General features: G+C 54.0%; 2 protein-coding genes across 11 annotated transcripts in view; one reads left to right on the top strand and one right to left on the bottom strand.

Moving 5' to 3' along the window:
• EVC (EvC ciliary complex subunit 1) overlaps nucleotides 1-10819 on the bottom strand; it is a 76269-nt gene extending 65450 nt beyond the window's left edge. For 2 of the 6 annotated variants that reach the window (XM_045474596.1, XM_045474597.1), the window contains exons 1-2: nucleotides 10435-10818; nucleotides 3929-4051 (exon numbers count right to left, since the gene is read on the bottom strand). In XM_045474596.1, the coding sequence (XP_045330552.1) occupies nucleotides 3929-4051; nucleotides 10435-10608 (297 nt within the window). In that variant the 5' untranslated portion in view covers nucleotides 10609-10818. Of the gene's footprint in view, nucleotides 1-303; nucleotides 438-3928; nucleotides 4052-7654; nucleotides 7926-10434 lie in introns of those variants that run through there. The other 4 variants (XR_006711592.1, XM_045474599.1, XM_045474598.1 and 1 more) reach the window with 4 other exon arrangements.
• A 2158-nt stretch (nucleotides 10820-12977) lies between these two features.
• Nucleotides 12978-20775, top strand: part of EVC2 (EvC ciliary complex subunit 2) — a 136460-nt gene continuing 128662 nt past the window's right edge. For 2 of the 5 annotated variants that reach the window (XM_045474591.1, XM_045474590.1), the window contains exons 1-2: nucleotides 12978-13277; nucleotides 19323-19377. In XM_045474591.1, the coding sequence (XP_045330547.1) occupies nucleotides 13077-13277; nucleotides 19323-19377 (256 nt within the window). In that variant the 5' untranslated portion in view covers nucleotides 12978-13076. The remainder of the gene's footprint in view (nucleotides 13278-19322; nucleotides 19378-20775) is intronic. The other 3 variants (XM_045474593.1, XM_045474589.1, XM_045474592.1) reach the window with 2 other exon arrangements.

The raw sequence follows: 20775 nt of genomic DNA, 5'->3' as shown, positions 1-20775 counted from the left end.
CCACATCCTGAGATACTTTGTTATTCCCACACCCCAACCTGCCATGTAAAATCAACCACAAATTCCACACACCAACTCCTAAATGTCACTCAGACCCACAGCCCTGGCCCCAGCCACCACCACAATTACCCGAAGGGCTTCGACAGCCTCATAACTGGCTCCCGTCCACGCACTGAGTGCCTGCTATGTGCTAGGCTCTTAATGCCCTCTTGATCATCTAATTATCACACGTCAGCCAGTTTGGGGAGGTCCGTACTATCTCCATCATCCCTATTTCATGCAGCAAGGCTCAGAGGTGAATACCTTCCAATTCATTCTCTACGTGGCAACTGAATGATCTTTTGAACTTGGAATCCCCCTCACTGCCGGCTTAAAACCCTTCCTGGCTTCCCTGTGATCCGAGGGAGGAGGGCAAGGCCTGCCCTGGCCCCCAGCATCCAGTCCCCATCTCTGCTTGAAGCTGTGCAGGTGCAAAGGCAAAGGAGGACAGTAAGATTGAAAAGGCCGATTTCAGAACAGGTTACATAATTTGTGGGGTCCAATACAAAGTGAACATGGGGGGTTGTGCATCTTATCAGAAAGTGATTAAGAATTTCAGGACAGCAGGGTCCAGAGACCAGAAGCAGGGCCCGACTAAGCTCAGGCCCTGTGTGTTTGCGCAGGCTGCACGCCCGGGAAGCCGGTCCGGGCTGCTTTCCAGTGGACACTCGCCTGCTCAGAGAAAGCCGGGGAAGCGGAGGGCACCACTGTGCTTTTCCAAACTTCTTACAAACAGAGGCGAAAAGAAAGCACAGCATGGAAAATGAGAGGAAGGGCGTGGTCGCTGCCCTGCAGGGGAGACAGACAACAAAAAGTGCACTTAATGTGAAAAACATAATTAGAAGAACAGGATGAATAGGCTGGGGTCCACCCGAGACGCAGGGAAGCAGAAGCCGGGCCTGCGCCTCAAAGCGTCAAGTCCAGCTGACGCGTTCCCGCAGCCGTCCGGGGAGCCTGTGAATGCGCCCTATCCACCTGCAGTTTCCACCCCATCCACCTGCAGGATGCAAGCCCATCGAGCACCGAGGACTGACCCCGTGACGGTCACGATGTTTGTCAGGATGAAGGACCCCAAAGGGCTTGGCAAATGGAATCCAGGAGAACACTGGCTTCTGCTGTTTTTGGTTTTGTTTTTGTTTCTTTTTACAGCTTTTCTTATTAAGTTCAGATGCCCTCCAAATTCTGATGACCTTCCCAACAGCAGCAATACAATTATACAGAAAATTGGTCGTGGCGCAAGTTCACAATGTAAAACCTCCTCAGCTGAAGCAATGCAATTATTCAGAAAATTAGTGAAAGCGTAATCACAGGAAAAGAAAAGGCGTCTCGCTCACCAACATCAAGGTGTGCTTTCAGTGAGCGCGCAGATGCGACCACAAAGGAGCCATCCCCCCAGCTCTCTTCATCCTGGGCAATGGCATGCCTCAGAGCCTTCTGGAGTTTTCGGTTTGTTTTTGACCGACGTGAGCTATTTATCGAAATGAGGTTCATGTGAGGAGTGGCCTGGGCCACAAATGCCTTGGGTTTTCTGTGCATTTGAGGACATCGGCGTTAGAGCTCAGCTCGCCCGTTCAGAATCAGTCCTGGCTGCATTCCTTGACAAGCTCAGCCTGCAGAAGGCAGGGCATTTTGGCAAAGCCGGTCACTGGAACAGGCAGATCTTTAACTTAACTCTTGGCAATTATTAGCTAGATAATGGACCTCGGCTGGCATCGCTAAACAGTTAACAGGTAAAGCGTTACTGGGAAAAACAATGAGTGTGGCTTCCGGGGAGGTAAAAGGACTGGGCTCCCCTGCAAACGCTGAGTGATCGATGCAGTCCTGCGGTCAGAATATTTGCGGAGTTAACCGACAGGTGATCAGACAGGTCAGGTTTCTTGTCCGATGCCACACAGCAAACAGGTGACGGGACTGGGGCCGGCTTCCGGGGTCCTGGATCCCCGAGCCTGTCGTGTTTTCATCATCTCCAAAGCTGCGTGAGCAGGGCTGTATCCAGGCAATTCAACCACAGAAAGCGTGCAATTTAACAATTTCTAGCATATTCACAGCTATGCGCAGCCATGACCACAGTCAATTGGGGAACGCTTTTACCATCTCCAAAAGAAACCCTTTCGCTGTCACCTCTCTCCCTCCCGCACCCTCCTCCCCAAGCAACCACCAACCTCCTTTCTGTCCCTGTAAATGTACCTGTTCTGAACATTTTATATGAATGGAATCCTCTGATAGGTGGTCTTTTGTGACTGGCTTCTTTCAGTCAGCATATCTTCAGGCTCCATTCGTGTTGAAGCAGGTACTAGGATTTCGTTCCTTGTCATGAGCACGGTGCACACGTATGTTCCCATTGTTGGGAGCATGGTTTTGATAACACGGATGACAGGGCCAGAGGGCCAGAGGGTGAGGGAAAGACACACAGACACACGGAGATGCAGACAGACAGAGAGAGACACGAGAGAGAGGGACACACAGACAGCTGCACCAACACACACACATGTAGCCACATGGGGACACCAAGCGCCTGGGGACAGAGAGGCAAGGAGCATGAGCCGGACACACAGCACCTATGTGCCAGGGGCCCGCTCCCACTGCAGCCCTGCGAGGGCAGCTAATCCATCCATCGGGCTGCGTAAGGGAAGCCTGTGTCCGGAATCCTCGGGAAGATAGGTCTGCCTCGTGGGGCTGCTCAGAGAGGTGCTTGGGGGTAATCCACACGAGTGCTCACCATCATTCAAAAGTGACATATGTGAAAATGCCTGACATTCAGTAGGTGCTAAAAAAAAAAATCTCAGTTCCGTCTTCCCCTTTTCTCAGAACGTTCTCCATCCCTCCCTCTCCCCCTCTCTCTCTCTCCCTATCTACCTGTGTAAATATCTATATTTACCTTTGGGCAATTGAGGGTAAATGGCCAGGATCCATAGTATTTTCTGGGGACCGGCAAGCGTCTACAAATAGCACGCCTTTGGAAGAAACGCCCTCCTTATCCACAGAGCTCATGCATGAAATGATGCCCCACGGTGAGCTCAGGCTGGGCAGTGTGGGGGCCAGTGAGGAAGGAACGGGGAGAATCCACCTTCAACATGTCTATCAAGAGGTCCAGAGCCCGAGTTCCTGGACATTTCCTTAACATTCCCGTAAAAGAAATAAAACGAAACGGAAACAAACTTACGTACAAACACTCACAGAGGCCTCATTCAGAAGAGCCAAACCCTGGAAACAACTCGCATGGTGATATATCCCCACAGTGGACTGAGCAATTAAAAGGGATAGATTGGGGGCGCCTGGGGGGCTCAGTCGGTTAAGCCTCCAACTTCGGCTCAGGTCAAGATCTCACAGTTCGTGGGTTTGAGCCCCGCGTGGGGCTCTGTGCTGACAGCTCAGAGCCTGGAGCCTGCTTCGGGTTCTGACTCTCCCTCTCTCTCTGCCCCTCCCCCGCCTCAGGAAGAAGTAAACATTAAAAAAAAATTTCAATAAAAATTAAAAGGGATGGATTACTGATAAGTGCAGCCATAGGGTAAAAGCCTCGAGAGCAGTGTGTTCAGTCACTGTCAGCACAAGAAAGTGCAGGATTCTAGAACAGTGAGACCACGGTGGTGATGGGAATCACAGCAGCTGCCACTTCTGGAAGGGGCAGGGAAGGCGGTAGACAGGGGGGAGGTAAACCAGAAAGGAGCGTGAGGGAGCTTTCTGGGGCGATGGAACATTCCAGATCAGGGTATTGGCTACAAGTGGAAAACTTAAAATGTGTGCACTTTGCTGCATGTAAATTATACTGCAGGAACGAAGCCTGTTGGGAAATCTGTCAGGGGCTCATCCGGATGACATCTGTGCTGCCAGGCGGGGCACACAACACCCAACGTGCGACTCGGCAAACAAACCCAAACACGCGGCTTACGTCCACAGCCTCCTCCTTCGATGTCTGTGCGTGTCTCTTCCTCCTCCCGGACGGGGAGCCGGTTTCCGAGGGGTCCTGTACGTTAGACTCCAAATTCTTGAGCAGACTCTGAGCATCGTCTTTCTAAAATCCAAAGGTGGGGGTGGGGAGAACACAGGGAAGCCGGTCAGCCTGGTGCCCCCATACCTCGAGCCGTCACCTCCTCACCCAACGTGTGCACATCTCCGTGCCTCTGCCTGGCCCCTCTGTGCGTAGTGCCCTGCCTCCTGCCTCCTGCCCCCGCCCGGGGTCGGGTCAGCCACACAGCCTTCACGACTGTCCCATCCCCAACTGGATCAAAAGTCACTCCATTGTTCTTCTGGGTTGGTGGCCCCTGGCAGCCTGTGAGCTCCTCGGGGTAACAGCTTACTGCGGGAAACAGCCCATCAATATTAATTTTCCTGTTAACCCCCATCATGCCACTGGATGTATTTAAGAAAATATTTCAGGTAACGGTACATTATAGAATGGTTTGTATTGGGAACCATGGCTGATCCTCATTATGGGAAAGGTTCTGTATTTGTAAATTTGCTTACTTGCTGACATTATTTGCAACCCGCCCCCCCCCCCCCAATCAACACTTGTGGTGCTTTTGGGGGCAGTCCTGGGCAGGTGCAGGGTGGTGAGAATTTGAGCTGCCTGACTACATTGTCAGGGTCTCCTACTGCAAACACGTGGCCCCTTTTGTTCTTAATGCCATTCTCCTCTCACACATCCGTGCTTTCTGTTGGTAATGTAGTTGTTTAAAATAACCCCTAAGTGTAGTGCTGGCGTGCGGTCCGGTGTTCCTACGGGCAAGAAAGCTGGCGTGTGCCTCACGGAGAAAATACACGTGTTGGATAAGCTTCGTTCAGGCATGAGCGATAGTGCTGTTGGCCGTGAGTTCAATGTTAATGCATCAACAATATGTGCTAAATAGAAACACACATGAGACAAAGTTACGTATTGGCTGGTTAATGAAGATGCTGTGGCCGGAGTCTTACAGGAACCCAGCCCTGTGTCTCCCCTGGGAGCAATGATCGAGTCTTTGCTAATTCTGGCTTTGCAGTGATCTCATAGGTCATGATTATCAACCGTATTTAAAACCCCATCACGCCAGAGACACGTATCAAGCCCCTCTTGGGGCTGCTCATGGATATAATCTTTGCCTTGAAGAAATATCGCCCATTGGTCATTGAATTAGTCGGCAACTGCTACGAAGCACCACTAAGCATCAGGCTTATTCTAGTCACCGGGAATGGAGTAATGAAGGAAGTAAACAAAGCCCCTGCCTTCATGGAGTTTACATTCCAGTGACAGAGCGACATAAATAAATACGTAGAGAGTAGGGGTGGTAAGTGGTAGAGAAAAAAATGACGTAGGACAGGAGGATGGAGAGCAATAGGAGGGGAAGGCATCTTGGCCAAGGTGGCATTTGAGAAAAAGCTTTTAGTGAGAGAGCCAGCTATTCAGATAGCTCAGGAAAAGCTTTCCAGGAGAGGACACCGCAAGTGCAAAGGCCTGGTGGCAGGAGCGTGTCCAAAGAAGCCCTGTGGCTGCACCAGCGTGGGGTGTGGTAGAGAGGTGTAGATGATGCAGCCAAGGACTTAGGGATTGTTTGTTTGGCAGTTACGGCTGACCAATACAAGGGTTCCACAGGCAAGCACCCAATCAGATCATCCTATGGTAGCGACTGTAGGAGATAAACCTTACCCACTCCACACGGGGGCATCATTATTTTGCTCCCCAGTGAAAAATAACCAGGAAGCCAAGGATCACCAGCCACTTGAGGACAAACTCTTAATATGAAAGAGAAACCCCAAACAAACCAAAAGAAAAAGTGAACCAAACATAGATGCTGTGTGGGCAAAAAGAAAACTTCAAATGAATCAAGCAACTATAATATCCTCAGGGAGCCAAGAGAAGATGTTACTTGCACCAAACAAGAACAGGGCAGTGTAAGCACGGAGCATTCTGAGGACAAAAAAGAACTCTTGAAAATTAAAAATGTGGAAAGCTCCATACAGGTATAAAGTGGAGAAGAGCCTTCCAGAAAACAGGGTAAAAAGACAGAGATGGAAAACAGAAGAGAAGGAAGGCAATGGGAGGTCCAATTCAACCAAACCAGGAGCCGAGTTCCTGAAAAGCAATAAAGTATGTGTGTGTGTGTGTGTGTGTGTGTGTGTGTGTGTGTGTATATATATATATATATATATATACACACATATATATATTTAAAAAAAAAAAAGGAAAAGAATCATCAAAGAGAGTGAGTTTCCACATCATAAGGCCCCCTGAATACACAGTAGGAGGGAGGGGAATCTATTGATTGTCAACGACATCCATCCTGGTGCCTCTTCTAAGCTGGGAGCAAAGATACTTCCAGATTCTACAGGGGAACGAAACAAAGTTATCAGCGATCAGAACAAAATCCCATGTCTCCACATCAACAATGGCAGTCGGAAGGCAATGGGGAAAAAAATGCCTTCAAGATTCCCGGGTTGGCGGGGGAGGGGGGGTTATTCCCAGCCTGGCGTCCACAACCTAACTGCTCTCACCAAGCTAAGTGTAAAGACGGAAGGACACAGATACTTCCAGACACAGAAGTTCTCAAAAGCACCTCCCTCTATCTCTCTCGCAGGAAGATCCAGGAGTTTATGCTCCACCCACATGAGGAGATTAGCCCAGGAAGACAGTGCAGGAGATCCCTGGAAGAGGATGTAACTCCAGGGAGGTGAAGACGTTCCAGGGTGACGGCCGGAGAGGTCCCACTGGTGACAGCAAAAGCCTAGAGTACCTGCTGCTTGATGTTGAAAAACAAAACGGTCCCTGGGAGGGCTCCTTAAATGTAAGTGGAGACTACCCACCTCCAGAGATTCTCATCAGTGAGTCTGGGATGGGGCCCAGGAACTGGCATTTCTAACAAGCTCCCAGGAAATGCTGTTGCTGGTTTGGTCCAAATGAGTCCCAGTGGTCCAGAGAGCCAACCCGGTTGAGACGGGAGCAGGCGAGAAGTTTCCCAGTGTTTTGCAAGAAGATAAAATCTATCAAATGCTTAACGCCCTCAAGTGTCTCGACAAGAAATGTATATAAAAGGAGGGGTGTTCGGTGTTATTTGAATGAGCACGCAGAATTGAAGCAAATGGAAAAAAACCTGGGTAACTATTAATTTCCGCGAAAACAAAACGCAGTGAGAAAAAGGAAAGTAATCACAATTGCAGCTGATCCTCGACTCACGGTGAAAAAGTGCTTCCAGAATCCCGACAAAGGGAACACTGAACACTGATTGAAACAAAATTACCCAATAGCCACACAGGGAGGGGGGTGGTGGCGGCTGGGGTGGGTGTACATATGAAACAGAAGAAAAGAGAGCTGAACCCTCCCGGGGGTCCGGGGGTCCGCGCTATGCCTGAAGCCAAAAATGCAACAAGGAGCCAGGGAAGCAAGTTCTTTAGAAAGGGGAAGAAAATCACCGTAAAACCAGCTGAAAGAGTCGGACGCATTGCTTTCTGAGACGGGGTAAGTGAACACTTGATGAGCAGGGAGAATGCCAACGCAAATAAAAAGTTTTGATGATGAGATAAACACAACGAACACACAAAGGAAAAGGAAAACAACAGAAAGAAAGCGGTGGAAGGTAAAATTATGAGCTGGGTGACCTGGACCAGAGGAGAACAGGGAACCCGGCATGCCGGAGGGAAGAACTACCTCATCTAGCCTGAGGGGGTCTTTTCTCTGCCTCCTGAAGGATCAGCGGGAAAGGTCAGAGAGTCGGGAAAGCCGAGAAAGGTCACTGCAGGCAGAGAGAACGGATGTGCAGAAGTGGAGAAGCGTCGGGAGCAAGGAGATTCTGGGTGGCTGGAGAACAGGATGCTGTGGGTGCCTGGGCACCTTGTGTTGAGGCTGGATGTCCCGGGGAAGGTGACCACCTTGTACTCCATTTCCTTGCGCTGGGAAATCGGACATAATCTTCTGTAGGCGACCAGCAGTCACTGGAGGTTTTTAACCCAGACAGTCAGATTGCTGCGTGGGCATTTTAGAAAAAGAGACGTAGGGAAGAGAAGAGGAAAAAGGAGTCCACGTAGAACGCTGTTGCTGGGGCGCCTGGGTGGCTCAGTTGGTTAAGCATCTGCCTCTTGATTTCAGCTCAGGTCCCGATCTCCCGGTTTGTGAGTTCGAGCCCCGTGTCAGGCTCTGCAATGCCAGTGCAGAGCCCGCTTGGGATTCTCTCTCTCCCTCTCTCTCTGCCAAACCTCCCCCTCCATGCACACATGTTCTCTCCCTCTCTCTCTCAAAAATAAATAAATAAACTTCAAAAAAATAAAGGAGGCTGTTCCTAAGGTCCCATCCAAGTCATCAGAAAACCCCGTCAGCCCTACCCTGGAGCCAGAGCCCCCTCTAAGGCTACCGCCCTAGTCTGAGCCACCATGACCTTCAACCGGACTAATGCAGGCCTTAGCGGCCAGCTGCACCAACCCAAGCCCCGTGAGCCTCAGCTGTGACACGGGCCACCGCTATGGTGTGAAGGTTTGCGCCCCACCCCCCACTCACAGGCTGAAACCCCAACTCACAAGGTGATGGCATTTGGAGGTGGGACCTTTGGGAGGTGACTAGTTCCGGAGGGTCCAGTCTTCCCGAAAGGGAGGAGTGCTTTTACAAAAGAGTCCCGGGGAGTCCCCGACCCTTGTACTCTCTGAGGGCAGTGAGAAGTCAGCAGTCTGCAACCTGGAAGAGGTGCTCACCAAGAACCCAGCCGTGCTGGCCCCTGATCTGGGACTTCCGGCCTCCAGAACTGTGAGAAATACGTTTCTGCGGTTTGTAAGCTATACAGCGTATGGTATTTTGTTACTGCAGCCCGGACAGACCAAGACACAGACTGACCGCTACCACACCAAGTAGCTGATGGCTTTCAGAGCTTTCGGCTCTGATTTAGGTGTTCAGACAGACTGGGGTTGAAATCCAGCCCCCCCCCTCCCCCCCCCCCCCCCCCCCCGTTTATTCACCATGTGGCCCTGGACCGAGAACAACGTTGTGGAGCCTCGATTTCCTAACCTGGCATGTGAGGATAATGACAGTTCCCCCACTCAGAGGTCTGGAGCGAGAGTATAGAACCCAAATCCCACAGGCGCTTGGCTCGGAACAGGTCACCCAGCAAAGGCTCTGTCCGTGTAACCTCTCTCTTCACACAAGAAGCCGAGGTCTCTCAGTGTCCCTTAATCACCAGCGGGATGTGACAACCTCAACCTTGCCCATAAGCATTTGACACATTTTACTTTCAGCCTTTATCACTCCTTTCCAGCAAAAACGCTCCCCCCGAAGTCCAGGGGCAATATGAAAGAGCCCGCATTTCCACCTGCTGGGCTTGTCTCCTTCTCGAATGGGCCAGGACCTCAGGCAACAAGACCACACACCTCAACTCAGATCCTACCAGACTTTATCCTTCAAAGAGGTCAAAGCTGCAAGGACCCAAGACAGTGATCACGTCACTCCTGATCGAATGAATGCCTTGCTGTATGCCAGACCCCTCCCCACGACACCCGATCCCGCAACAAAGGTCACGCGAAGCCCCCATCAATCAATCCCCTTCATGCAGCTAGCCTGTGACCACTGCCTCTCATGGAGAGTACAGTGACTTTGGGCTTAGACACGCATCTGTCACTTTGGCAAGTCACTTCACCTCTCTGTGCCTCAGTGTCCTCAAACGCACAGTGGGGTCACTGACAGAACAAACTCACAAAGCTGTTTTGGGGATTCAATGAGATAATTCAGGTAGACGATCCGGCTCAGGGCCTGACACACAGTCAGCAATCAGCAGGTGGTAGCAGTATGGTTTCCCATCATGGAGCTCAGCAGGTTGTGTTACAATCAAACGTTTACTTGCAGCCTTTTTCTGGAGGCTGTGAACCTCCAGCAGCAAGGGCGGGGTCTACCCTGCACGGGAATGTCGCGTCTCAGCCCCTCAGGACCGTGGCTGCCAGAAGGTGCTCATCAAACTTTGATTGTAGGGATGAATGAGTGAATGAATGAATGCATGAATGCATACCAGGGTGGCAGCCGAGTCTACAGAGGCTAGTTGGGTCACCCACCCAGCAGGAAGCAGAAAGGATGGGTGGGGATCGCAGCCCCCCCACCCCACCCCGTCCACCGTGCTCAGCCGGGCCCCTCGGCCAGCTGCGAATCCAAACCCGTGGTGCCACAGATGTGGAGACTGAGGCCCAGAGCGCTTTAGCGGCTGTCTGTGAACGCACGGCGGAGTCGGACGGAGCAGCCACTTCTGGGGGCCCCAGGGCGGTGCCCTCCTGTCACTCCACCGCCGCCCTCCCCTCCCCCACTCCGGAATGGATCTCCAGCCCCCTTCCCAGGGCAGAGGGGAAGCCGGGGCAGGACCAGGTGCGCGCGTTGCCCGCGATCTCGCTCGAGCGCGCACGGGGCGCAGGAGGCCCGCGCCGCGCGCGTCCCACACCCGCGCGTCCCGCCAACCTACCCACCTGGTGCCGTGGGCGCGGGCGGGCTGCGCGGCAGCCGAGCCAGAGGCCGAGGCCGAGGCCGAGCGCGGCGCCCAGCAGCACGGCGGGGGCCAGCAGCGCGGGCGCCGGCCGCACCGCGTCCCGGCCCAGAGGCAGCCGCGCGTCGCTCCCGCAGGCCGCCGCGCCGCGGGCCATCGGGGGCGCTCAGGCGGCGGGCGGGCCGCATCGCCCCCGCCGCCGCGCGCCGCCTCGGCCCGCCGCCCGGGGCACCGTCCCCGCCAGCTCGGCGACAAGCGAACTCGGGGACCGGGCGGGCAGGGGCGCGGCGCGCTCCACCGACTCCTCCGGCCTGCGCGCTCTCCAGCCTCCGGCTCCGGTCCCCCTTCCCGGCGCGGCCCGGCCGGAGGGAGGAGCCTGGGTGGTCCGCCCAAAACTTGGAGCCGCCCCCGCCCGGCCTGCCCTCGCACTGAGCATGCCTGGAGCGAGGCGCGCGGCTCGGCCAGGGGAGTCCCCGGGGCCTCTTGGCTTCCCGGGAACGAAGGAGGTGGGGAGGGGGGTCCCCCAGCCACGGAGGAGGGTGTTGCTCGGTTAAGTTTCTCGAGCGTGTAAGATGGGCTAAGCATTTAGCCTGTTGATGTCAGTAACTTTCTCAACAGCCCTCCGGGATGGGTACTTCTCCGCCTACTCTCCAGACGAGGAAGCTCAGGGTCACGGCGGCTAAGTGACCTAGTGAGAGTCCGACTCCAGTCCCGCTCCTCACCCGGACAGGTCGGCCGTCTTTGGACCACACAGTCCGCCACGGCCTCTGAACTTGTTAGCCTGAAGGCTCCTGTTTTAATCCCCTTCTATGGATAGTCAATAGTTTATGATAATGTGTAGAGACAAGATTGTTACACCCAGCCCGCACTAGGAACAAGACACTGCGTGGTCAGTCATTCATTCGCTCAGCCTTCACAGAGAACCTGCTGATGGAACCAGCCCCAGGCCCGCAAGGGAGCAGACGAGGTCCAGACAGCGGGGATCTCACGGCTGTGCGGGGAGATAAACAACCCGAGGAATTCACCATCTGCTCTTTGCTTGAGCAAACATTTCCTGAGGAGCTCTAGATGCCGGCTCTTGTCTTGGGGATGCATTACCTCATGAACCTTCCAGATGGGCAAGGTGGGAACTATTACCCGGATTTACTTTTTATGTAATAAATGGACACCCAGAGAGGAAGAGTTGCTCATTCCAGGTCTCGCAACTAGGAAATGAGACAGATATATTAACAGCCGTGTCTGGCTGGCTTCAGTCAGAGCTCGCACTCTCCACTACGCAGTTCTACTTAAATGTTTCCTGAGAAGCATCTCCAAGGCTTCCGGGAACGTGTATGGGGCGACAACCTGAAGTTCTTGCTTCTTATCCTGGCTATTTCTTCGGACATTAAGAACTTATTTTTTAAATGCAGTGTTCTTTGCGTTTTACTTTATTGTAAAGTTGTTTGGCTCTTAAAACCACCCTGTAAATTTTCATGTCAAATAGAACAGATGCTTCAGCAATATGCTGGCATCTAGCCTTCGGCCTTGGCTCACTCCTGGCATCCTGCCAGATACCCCCTCCCCCCAGGGCAGTGGTACCTCTTGCGGGGAGCCTGGCTAATACATTTTCAGATTCTCAAACCCCACTGCCTTGTCTGTGTCGAGCCAGGGAGGGCCTGTCCTTGGAGGGGTTGGGGGAGAAGGAACAGACAGGTGCCAGTCTTACTGGCCTGAGGCTGCTTGACAGACTGCAGGACAGGAAACTTCTCCCCAAGGAGCAGGTCACTGAGGACTCAGGGAAAGCAAGAGGAAGCAGAGAGACTACTCTACCTGGCTCTCTCCCGGTATCTGTGGCCCCTTCCTTCTCTACAACTTTACCCCCTTGGACAGTTCAAGGAGTTTGCTCACCTGCTGCCTCCTGGCTCCAGGCACCAAATCCCCTCTCTCCGGTTCCCCACAGTGGCTGGGGTGACTAACTGTCTGCCCTGGAAATTGGTAGATACCTAGGCAGGTCCAGGGGCTAATCCACAGTAAGGGTTCAGGAAATACGAGCCCAATGGGGCTGAACTAAATCCAATAGAAAGTGAGAGTAGCCTTTCCCTCTGGTTCCTGATCCCCCAGTCTCCCTCCCAGCCCCTCTTTATCTTGTTCTGTCCCCTCAGGGCTCTCCGGGACACGGCTATATGCCTCTCTAGATGCTTCTCCGTTCTCTGATAAGGGGCTGGTGGGTCTGGAGCAGGCTTTGGGGGCAGCCCGGTGTGTGCATGTGTCACGGAAGGCTCCCCTGAGGAGATGGGTCTGAGCTGAGAACCCGGGAGGCATCAGTGGAGGGCCACTTGGAGCCTCTGAAATCTTTGGGAGAAGACGAGTGACCCGATCGGATCTGATTTGGGTAGAGAGGAGCTCCTAGGCGTGGCGCGAGCAAACCCAAGTGAGGCCCTAGACTGGCTCCCGCCCTCCGCCCCACGCCCGTCCCCCACCCAGCCTCCTCCCAGCCCGCCCAGTCCCAGATGCCCGAGCGTGTTCCAGAAAACTTTCCGCGGCGGCTCGTACTGAGCATGCTCGGCGGCGGGGCGGGCCTGGGGTCCGGAAGCTCCGGCGACTCAGCCGCGCCCGCCACCTTGGGGTCGCCCGGCCGGAGGGGCGATGGGTGCGACGGGCGCCGCGGGGAGCGCCACGTGGGTGCTGGCCGGGGGCCTCCTGGCCGCCGCCCTGGCGCTGCCCGCTGGGCCCGGGGTCCGAGGTCGGCTCCCCGCGGGCCCGGGTCCCCTCGGGCGCCCCCTCGGACGGCAGCGTCCCCCGGGTCTCCCCGCAGCTCCCGGGGCGGGGCCCGAGCGGACTGCGCAGGTAAGGAGGGCGCTTCCCCCGTCTCCGGTCGGACTCAGGCCGGGCCGGGCTTCGTCTACACCGGCGGCGGGGAGGCCCCTTCGAGTTGGGGAGACTATCGGAGGGAGGGCAAGCTCCGAGTAGGACGCTTCGGGTGTTTCTAGAGTATCGCGCTCAGACCCGCGAAGTCCCAGGAAAGGAGCAGCGCGCGCGGTGTCTGCGGGCTTGGGCTTTGCCGGCCGCCTGGGTCGAATCTCGCCCCGAAGCCTAAAAGCCCTGTGACCTGGGCAAAGTCGCTTCACTTCCTGTGCCTCCCGATTCCTGGTCTGTAAGCCTTTGCAGCGTCCACCCCGCGGGTGGGTGCAGCGTCCGCAGAGGGGAGCACGCCTGGAGTGCAGCGGCTGTTAGAAGCCCAGTTGGGATTCCTGGCTGGAGTTTCATTGACCGCACTGTCTTGGTTGCTGAATTTATCCACTTCCCACCTTCCCCTCCCACTGTGGCCACCAACCTGGGAAGGCACAGAGCCCTGGCTGTCTCCCTAGATTCCCCTTTCCCCTGCCTCCAAAAGTGGCCATCAGTTCTGCGTCCTGCCCCCCCTTACCCAATCCGCTGGACTTTCTGCACCCCGCTCCAGCCCTTAGCTTCCGTCCCCACTACTTAGCCTCCGGCCTTTGGTGACTGTTTCTTCTGAGTCTCCCCCACCCCCTAATTTGTGCTCTCTCCCACTCATTTCCCCCAGATGGCTTGTGTCCAGGATGAGGGATCTGTCTGTGGTGTGCGATATACTTATGACCACTTCCCTCCCCAGCCCACACCCCCCTCCCACCAATCCCTGGCAGAGTTAGGCTTCTGTTCCCAGAACTGCCCTTTTCAGTGGCCTCTCCCCTCAGGCCTTGGGGTCCTCCCCATCCTCCCCCAGGATCTGGCTTCCTCGGTCCTGTTGGGTTCAATGCCTGCAGGCCCCAAGGTGCTTGCTACACGTGCTACAGATTTTTAGGGCCCTTCGAGGAGATTCTGTTCATTTTCTATTAGTAGATATTTACTAGAGAAGACGAAGTAATAACACCGTTGATTTACTGAGCTTTTAAAAAGTCCCCATGGCAACATTTCACAGGGTCCTTTCATGTACTCCTGTCCCGTGAGGTGGGATGTGTCTGACCCATTTTGCAGAGGACAAAATCCGGCCGGGGAGTCACCCATCCCCCCAGGCCCGTGGCGTGCTCTCACCCTGGTCCCCGTGTTCCGAGCCCCCTCACCTGGCCTGCTCCGCACTTGCTCTGAGAAACCAATGCCGGAACATTCTTTTGGACACTTGTTGCTAGGCTCCACAAGAAAGTGCTTTGAAAACCTGAAGATAAATGCTTAGTGTTATCTTATTATCTGTCCCTTCCTGCAAAGGATAAACTGAGAGGCAGTTACAACCATTTCCCAGATGGCCTAAGTAATGCTCTGTCCAGCACGGGAGCCACTGGCCACGTGTGGTTACTTAAACGTAAACGTTTCAAGTGCTTACTGGCCATGTGTGCTAGAGGCACGGACTATAGAACATTCTCACCATGGCGGAAAGTTCTGTCGAAAGTTTGTTGGAAGGAGAGGAGGCCTTGAAGGGTTGAGTGGACAAGACGCTTCTGAGTTAGCCGTTCACTTCTGGTGTTTACGGACAAGTTTCTAGGTGCCAGGCCCTGCCTTCTCTCCTCTGGGGAAGTCGGCATTCCTGGGGCAGGACAAGGCCTCAACAGTGGTGCCAGGCAGTGGTTTAGGCTGCAGAGAGAAATACAGTGGGCGGAGTGGGCTGGGGAAGACAGCAGTGAGTACTGTCTAGTCGAGTGGTCAGGGTGGGCGCTTTGAGGAGGTGGCAGGTGAGCAGAGCCCTGGGTGGAATGAGGGAGGGCAAGGCCATGTCCGGGAGAAGAGCCTTCTGGAGTGCCACGCCAGAGGCCAGAGGTGGGGTGTGCCTGGTGTGGCCCAGGACCAACAAGGAGGCAGGGGGGTCGACGGAGCAAGGGCGGGGGGGGGAGGTACGGAGGTGACGAGGCCAGAAGAGTGAAGAGTGGCAGATCAGGAAAGGTGCTGTGGCTTATGCTCAGCATCCCGGCTGTGATTCTAAGTAAGGTGGAAGGCAGGTGAGTGTTGAGCTGGAAAGTGACACGCTGTGGCTCATCTTTCTAAAGAATCCCTGCCTCCCCCCGTCCTGGGGGCAGGGGAGAGGATAGAGGACCGAGAGCGGAAGTGAGAGCAAGAGTGGAGGTGACTGGGAGACCAGGCCAAGGTGGAGGGATGCTGGACCAGGGTGGTTAGAAACAGGGGTTTCTGATGTATTTCGAAGGTGGAGCCAGTGGCTGTGGATTGAGAGAGAGAGAGAGAGAGAGAGAGAGAGAGAGAGAGAGAGGAGTCAATGATGAGGCCAAGGATTTCGGCCTGAGCACGTGGAAAAATAGAGATACCATTGGCTACATTAGGAATTCGGTTCTGGTCTTGCCGAGTTCAGTTTGCCTCTCAGGTGGGCATACAGTGGAGTGTTAGATGGGCAAGTCTGGACTTGGGGGAGGGATCTGAGCTGGTGACGCCGGGCAGTGGTCAGCTGAGAAATGGCTGAGTTCACCTTGGATTGGGAAGAGGGAGGCCTTAAGGCAGCGCCCTGGAGCGAGGTCGGAGCCAGTGGCTAGGCAGGAAGAAGGAGGGATCCAGCAAAGGAGATGAGAAGGTGTGGCTGGTGTGACAGGAAGGCAACCAAGACTGCGACCCAGAAGTGGGGAGGAGAGCACTAAAAGGAGAGAGGGGCTCGGTGTAGGCAGAACATTGCCCCCCAAAGACCTCCACATCGATCCCGGAACCAGTGAATGTGTTAGGTTACCTTGCAAAGGGGAGTTTACGTTGCTGATGGCTACTAATCAGCTGACCTCAAAAGAGAGAGGTTGTCGGATTATCTGGCTGGTGCTGATGTAATCACAAGGGTCCTAAAACACGGAAGAGGGGGCGGAAGAGAGAGCGGGAGGGAGATGTGGTGTTGGAAGGAGGTCATGGTGATGCGGTGTGAGGAGACCCTGCTGCGGCTGGCCTTGAAGATGCGGGAGGGGGCCCTGAGCTAAGGCGCGTGCGTGGCCTCCAGAAGCCAGAGAAGGCCAAGAGATGGACTTTCCCTTCGAGCCTCCAGAAAAAATATGTAGCCCTGCTCACGCTTTGGTTTTAGCCCCTTGAGGCTCACGTCACACTTCCGGCCTCAAGAAGCGTAATGCAATAAATGTGTGTCGCTTTGAGCTCTTAAGTTCATGGTGGTTGTTACAGCAAGGATGGATGCCAGTACGTTCCCATATCGGATGCCGCTGGTGGGTCGTGTGCAGTGAGGACGGACAACTAGCCATTAAACGGAGCCTTGTAGAGGTCATGGTGACCTTGTCAGGGGCTGCCATTTTGGAGGGAGGGATGACCAGGGAGGGGAAGGCTGGGCATTGAAAGGGGCTATCGGCTGCCTTCTGAGCATCGTCTCCGTGAGAGCAGGCTGCTTCGTGGGGCCTAGGAGCCCCTGGAGAGGCACCCTCCAGGCTGGTGATACCCAGAAGCCAGGGAGATCCCTGGATACTTGGCCAGGGGCTCCTGGTACCTGGCCCTACCAAGGGCTTTCATGGGTTGTTTGCCCCCTTGGAATCTGCCCCTTCGAGGGGAAATGTTTGTTGGTAAAGAGACCATCATCCCTTGGTGAGGTCAGGGGCCAGGTCTGGTGTGCTCGCCTGGGGGTGCCTAGTGCACAGCCTGTCGTGCAGCAAATCCTGGCGAGAGAATGGGTGGAAAGTTCCAGGGGGCAGGGGTTGTACAGACATGAGAGGCGTGGGTGTTGGGTGCACTGTGGAGCCCGTGTCCACGCTCGAGACCTCGTGGATGTGTATTTTGTAAGTTAATAGCCTTTCTGTTTTAGAACAGTTTCAGATTTTAGAAAAATGGAGCGCACAGTACAGAAAGTTCGTATATATCTGCCCTGACCACACCCCCGGTTTTCCTTTAACGTCTCACCTTAGTATAGCACGTTTGTTGTCGCTAGTGGACTAATACTGTTATTGTTATATTATTATTAAAGTCCATAGTTTATTCAGACTCTCTGAGCTTTTTTGTTTTCTTCTTCTTTTTTTTTTTTTAATTTTTTTTTTTAACGTTTATTTATTTTTGAGACAGAGAGAGACAGAGCATGAATGGGGGAGGGTCAGAGAGAGGGAGACACAGAATCTGAAACAGGCTTCAGGCTCTGAGCTGTCAGCACAGAGCCTGATGTGGGACTCGAACCCACGGACCGCGAGATCATGACCTGAGCCGAAGCCGGCCGCTTAACCGACTGAGCCACCCAGGCGGCCCTGTTTTCTTCTTCTTAACCTAATGCCCTTTTTCTGTTCCAGGATTACATCCAGGACACCATAGTATAACATTCAGTCATCTTGTCTCCTTAGGTTTCCCTCGGTCGTGCCGGTGTCTCAGACTTCCTTTGTTTTTGATGAACTTGGCAGTTTTGAGGGTCCTGTCCGTTGTTTCGCAGGGTGCCACCTCCCAGGATTTGTCTGGGTGCATGCCGTCAACATGCCCTACCGCTGTTGGTGTTGACCTTGGCCTCCTGGCTGGAGTAGCGTCGGCCATCATTCTCACTTTTTGTGTTTCTCATCTTCCTCCTCCTGTATTGTACTTGTTGGGAGGAGGTCCCTGTGCGCCGCCTGGATCTGTGTTGTTATCGTGAGGTTGTTTCCCCTGCCGGGTGGTGGTAAAAACTCACTCCGTCCACACTGCTGTATCACAACAGTGTCTGACAGGCGGAAGGACTCTTGGGGGAAGGGGTACCTCCTTCTGCCTGGTGGAAGGCACTTTATGAACTGGCGGCTGTATGGGCCACGTACTCCTGTCCGAGGAGACTTTGGGGACGGCGTTCACGTCGGGTGTGAGGGACCCGGCAGACCCCCAAAAGAGCAGGCGTGCGGGGCAGCTCCTGTACGGTGGCTCCCATCACTCAGTCACTGTTACTGCTGTTACAGTGACACATGGACATGTGCTTCTGCTTGTAGGAGATAAACCACTCAGTTGGCATGGAGAGAAGGGGGCCTCCCTCTCCGGCCCGCAGGGACACCACCCCTTTCCCCAAGGCCACCAAGGCTGACGCTTCAGTACCTCCTTCTAGACTTTGCCACATGATATGTGGTCCTGATACTTTATGTAGCATATTGTTAAAAGTATAATTATTCATGAAATATGCAATTAGTGTTAAGTGGGTTATTGAATATCCGCATTCAATATCTACCTACGTATCCTGTTCTCCGAGTCTGGGGATTTTACTGGAAAATGAGAACGGCGCTCACTTCACTAGCTTGTGCCCAAGACTGTTGGTGTAACTCATCTGAGTGCACAGCAGGGGACCCAGCCCATTTCAAGGGCTCAACCGGGCCGGCTTTATTATTATTATTAATTTTACAGTAGAAAGGTCTGGGCCTTTCCAGGGCCCACTGTTTTACAGAGGTGGAGTGGGAGAGTTAGCTGGGCCCTGTTTGGGCAGGTTTCATCACTGAGCAAGGTGAAGCAGGCTGGGAGGAGCCCTTGAGATCTTCACTTCTTAGATGAGGGTCTGAGCCTCAGAGAGGCTGAGAGATTTGGCTAAGGACACACAGCGTGTAGATAGTTCTAGCTAGAACCCACTTCTCTGGACTCCCTGTCGAGTGTTTTACGAGCCACTCCATAGGAACTTGCAAGACTGTGGGAAGGCAGAGGCTGGAGTCCCAGCCAGTGTCACAGGGTGGGTGAAAGGCAGAGCTGGGATTCGAACTCAGGTCTATCCGAGTACATTGAAATTTTGACCACACGGTGCTGCCTTCCCAGACAGCCTCCCCAAATGCAGTCAGGACTGAGCTGATGGTCTCTGTGGGAAAGAGAGGGTAATCCCGTACTCCTGGTGGGGGCGGTTGCTCTAGAAAAATTTATTTCAGGTTTCCGGGTAAAAGTGCAGCTCCTTTCTGTGTGAGCCATTTACAAAAATGACGTTCAATCACTTCTTACAAGTAAGGTCTTCGGTAAGTGACTTTGGCCTTTGAAATTTTCTAGGACTTGCCCCATTTGATTTGGCCCAACGTAGAAAGCTCTCGCCTTAAGACCGAAGGTACGTTTGTCTTTTGCTTGATTGTTTTCGTTGCTTTGGCCCTGAAAGAGAATTAGACTTAAAGTCACGGCCCTCTTGCCTCCACCTGCCTCAACATTCCACTGACCTGCCCACCTTGAGCAAATACATCATGTTATCCGCTGACCTGCCAGATAGGGCAAGGGCAGTGCATCTCCCCTCCAGCGGCTGGCCGAGCCCTAGTGCACGGAACAGGGTTCAGGGTCAGGTGGCCTGTCCTGAGTCTCCCCCAAAGGAGTCTGATTGAATACAGAATGTGCATATTAGCCAGGTGTGTGAGTTTCCCGCGGCTGCTCTAACAAATCACCCCAAACTTCGTGGCTTAAAAACAACACAGATTTACTCTCTTGGAGTTCTGGAGGGCTACAGGTCAGAATCCGTGTAGCTGGCTGAAGTCAAGGTGTCGGCAAGGCCGTGCTCCCTCCGAGGCTCCGGGGAGAAGGTTTGCTCCTTTTCCAGCCTCTCTGGCTATGCTCCAATGCAGTCCGTGGGTCCTGGCCCCTTCCTCTATCTCAGCACCAGCAGGCCGGCGTCTTGCTTCAGTGGTCCCGTGGCCTTCTCCTTTTCTACCTGTCAGCTCTCTCTGCCTCCCTCTTATAAGGACACCTGCGATTACATTTACCACCCACCCGGATAGTCCAGGTGATTCCCTCATCTTCAGGACCTTGATTTAATCACATCCGGGAAGTTCCTGTTGCATACAGGATGACATATTTACTGGTCCCCTAGATTAGCTCCTGGGCATCTTCAGGGGTCATTCATTAGTCAGCCCACCACATCAAGAGACAGAAATTGAGCTGAAACTCACCTACACAAAACAGAACTCGCTGGCCTTGTAACGGAACCGTGCAAGCCTGGGCGTGGCCAGATCCGGGGCTCCGCGTGCCCGGGCCACGTCTTTCTTTTTCATCTCAGCCCCGCTTTCCCCTAGGAGCCTTTGGGGAGCTGTAACAGCCAGCCCTTATGCAGCGGAAGACTTCTCAATAGCTTGGCAAGAGCTCTAGGGGCGACCGATGGGCTCAGCCTGAGTCCTGTGTCTGTCCCCGACCCCATCACTGGGGCTGTGGGTGGACTCTTCTGGGCTCTGTGCCTCATTCTGCCTCCTGGGGTCTTGGATGGACTGGGGGCCAGGCTGGCCCCTCTTGTCTGCACAGACTGAACAAGATGCTTCCTGAGAAGAGGAGGGGCCTCGCTGACAAAACCGTCTTTCCAGCAGAGTCTGCTCAGCACAGATTAGAAATACACCTTCCTCGGGGATCCTCCTTTATACCAGGGCTGCCCAGATCTCACTCACTTGGGGAGTTAAAAGGTATTTCCCAGGTCTTTGGTTACTCTCTGCCGACTTTACATTTTCCAAGATACCGTTTTTGTTTGAGTAAA

The sequence above is a fragment of the Leopardus geoffroyi genome, chromosome B1 (assembly GCF_018350155.1).
Source record: "Leopardus geoffroyi isolate Oge1 chromosome B1, O.geoffroyi_Oge1_pat1.0, whole genome shotgun sequence".
Taxonomy (NCBI): Eukaryota; Metazoa; Chordata; class Mammalia; order Carnivora; family Felidae; genus Leopardus; species Leopardus geoffroyi.
This window is presented reverse-complemented; position numbering and strand designations above follow the sequence as displayed.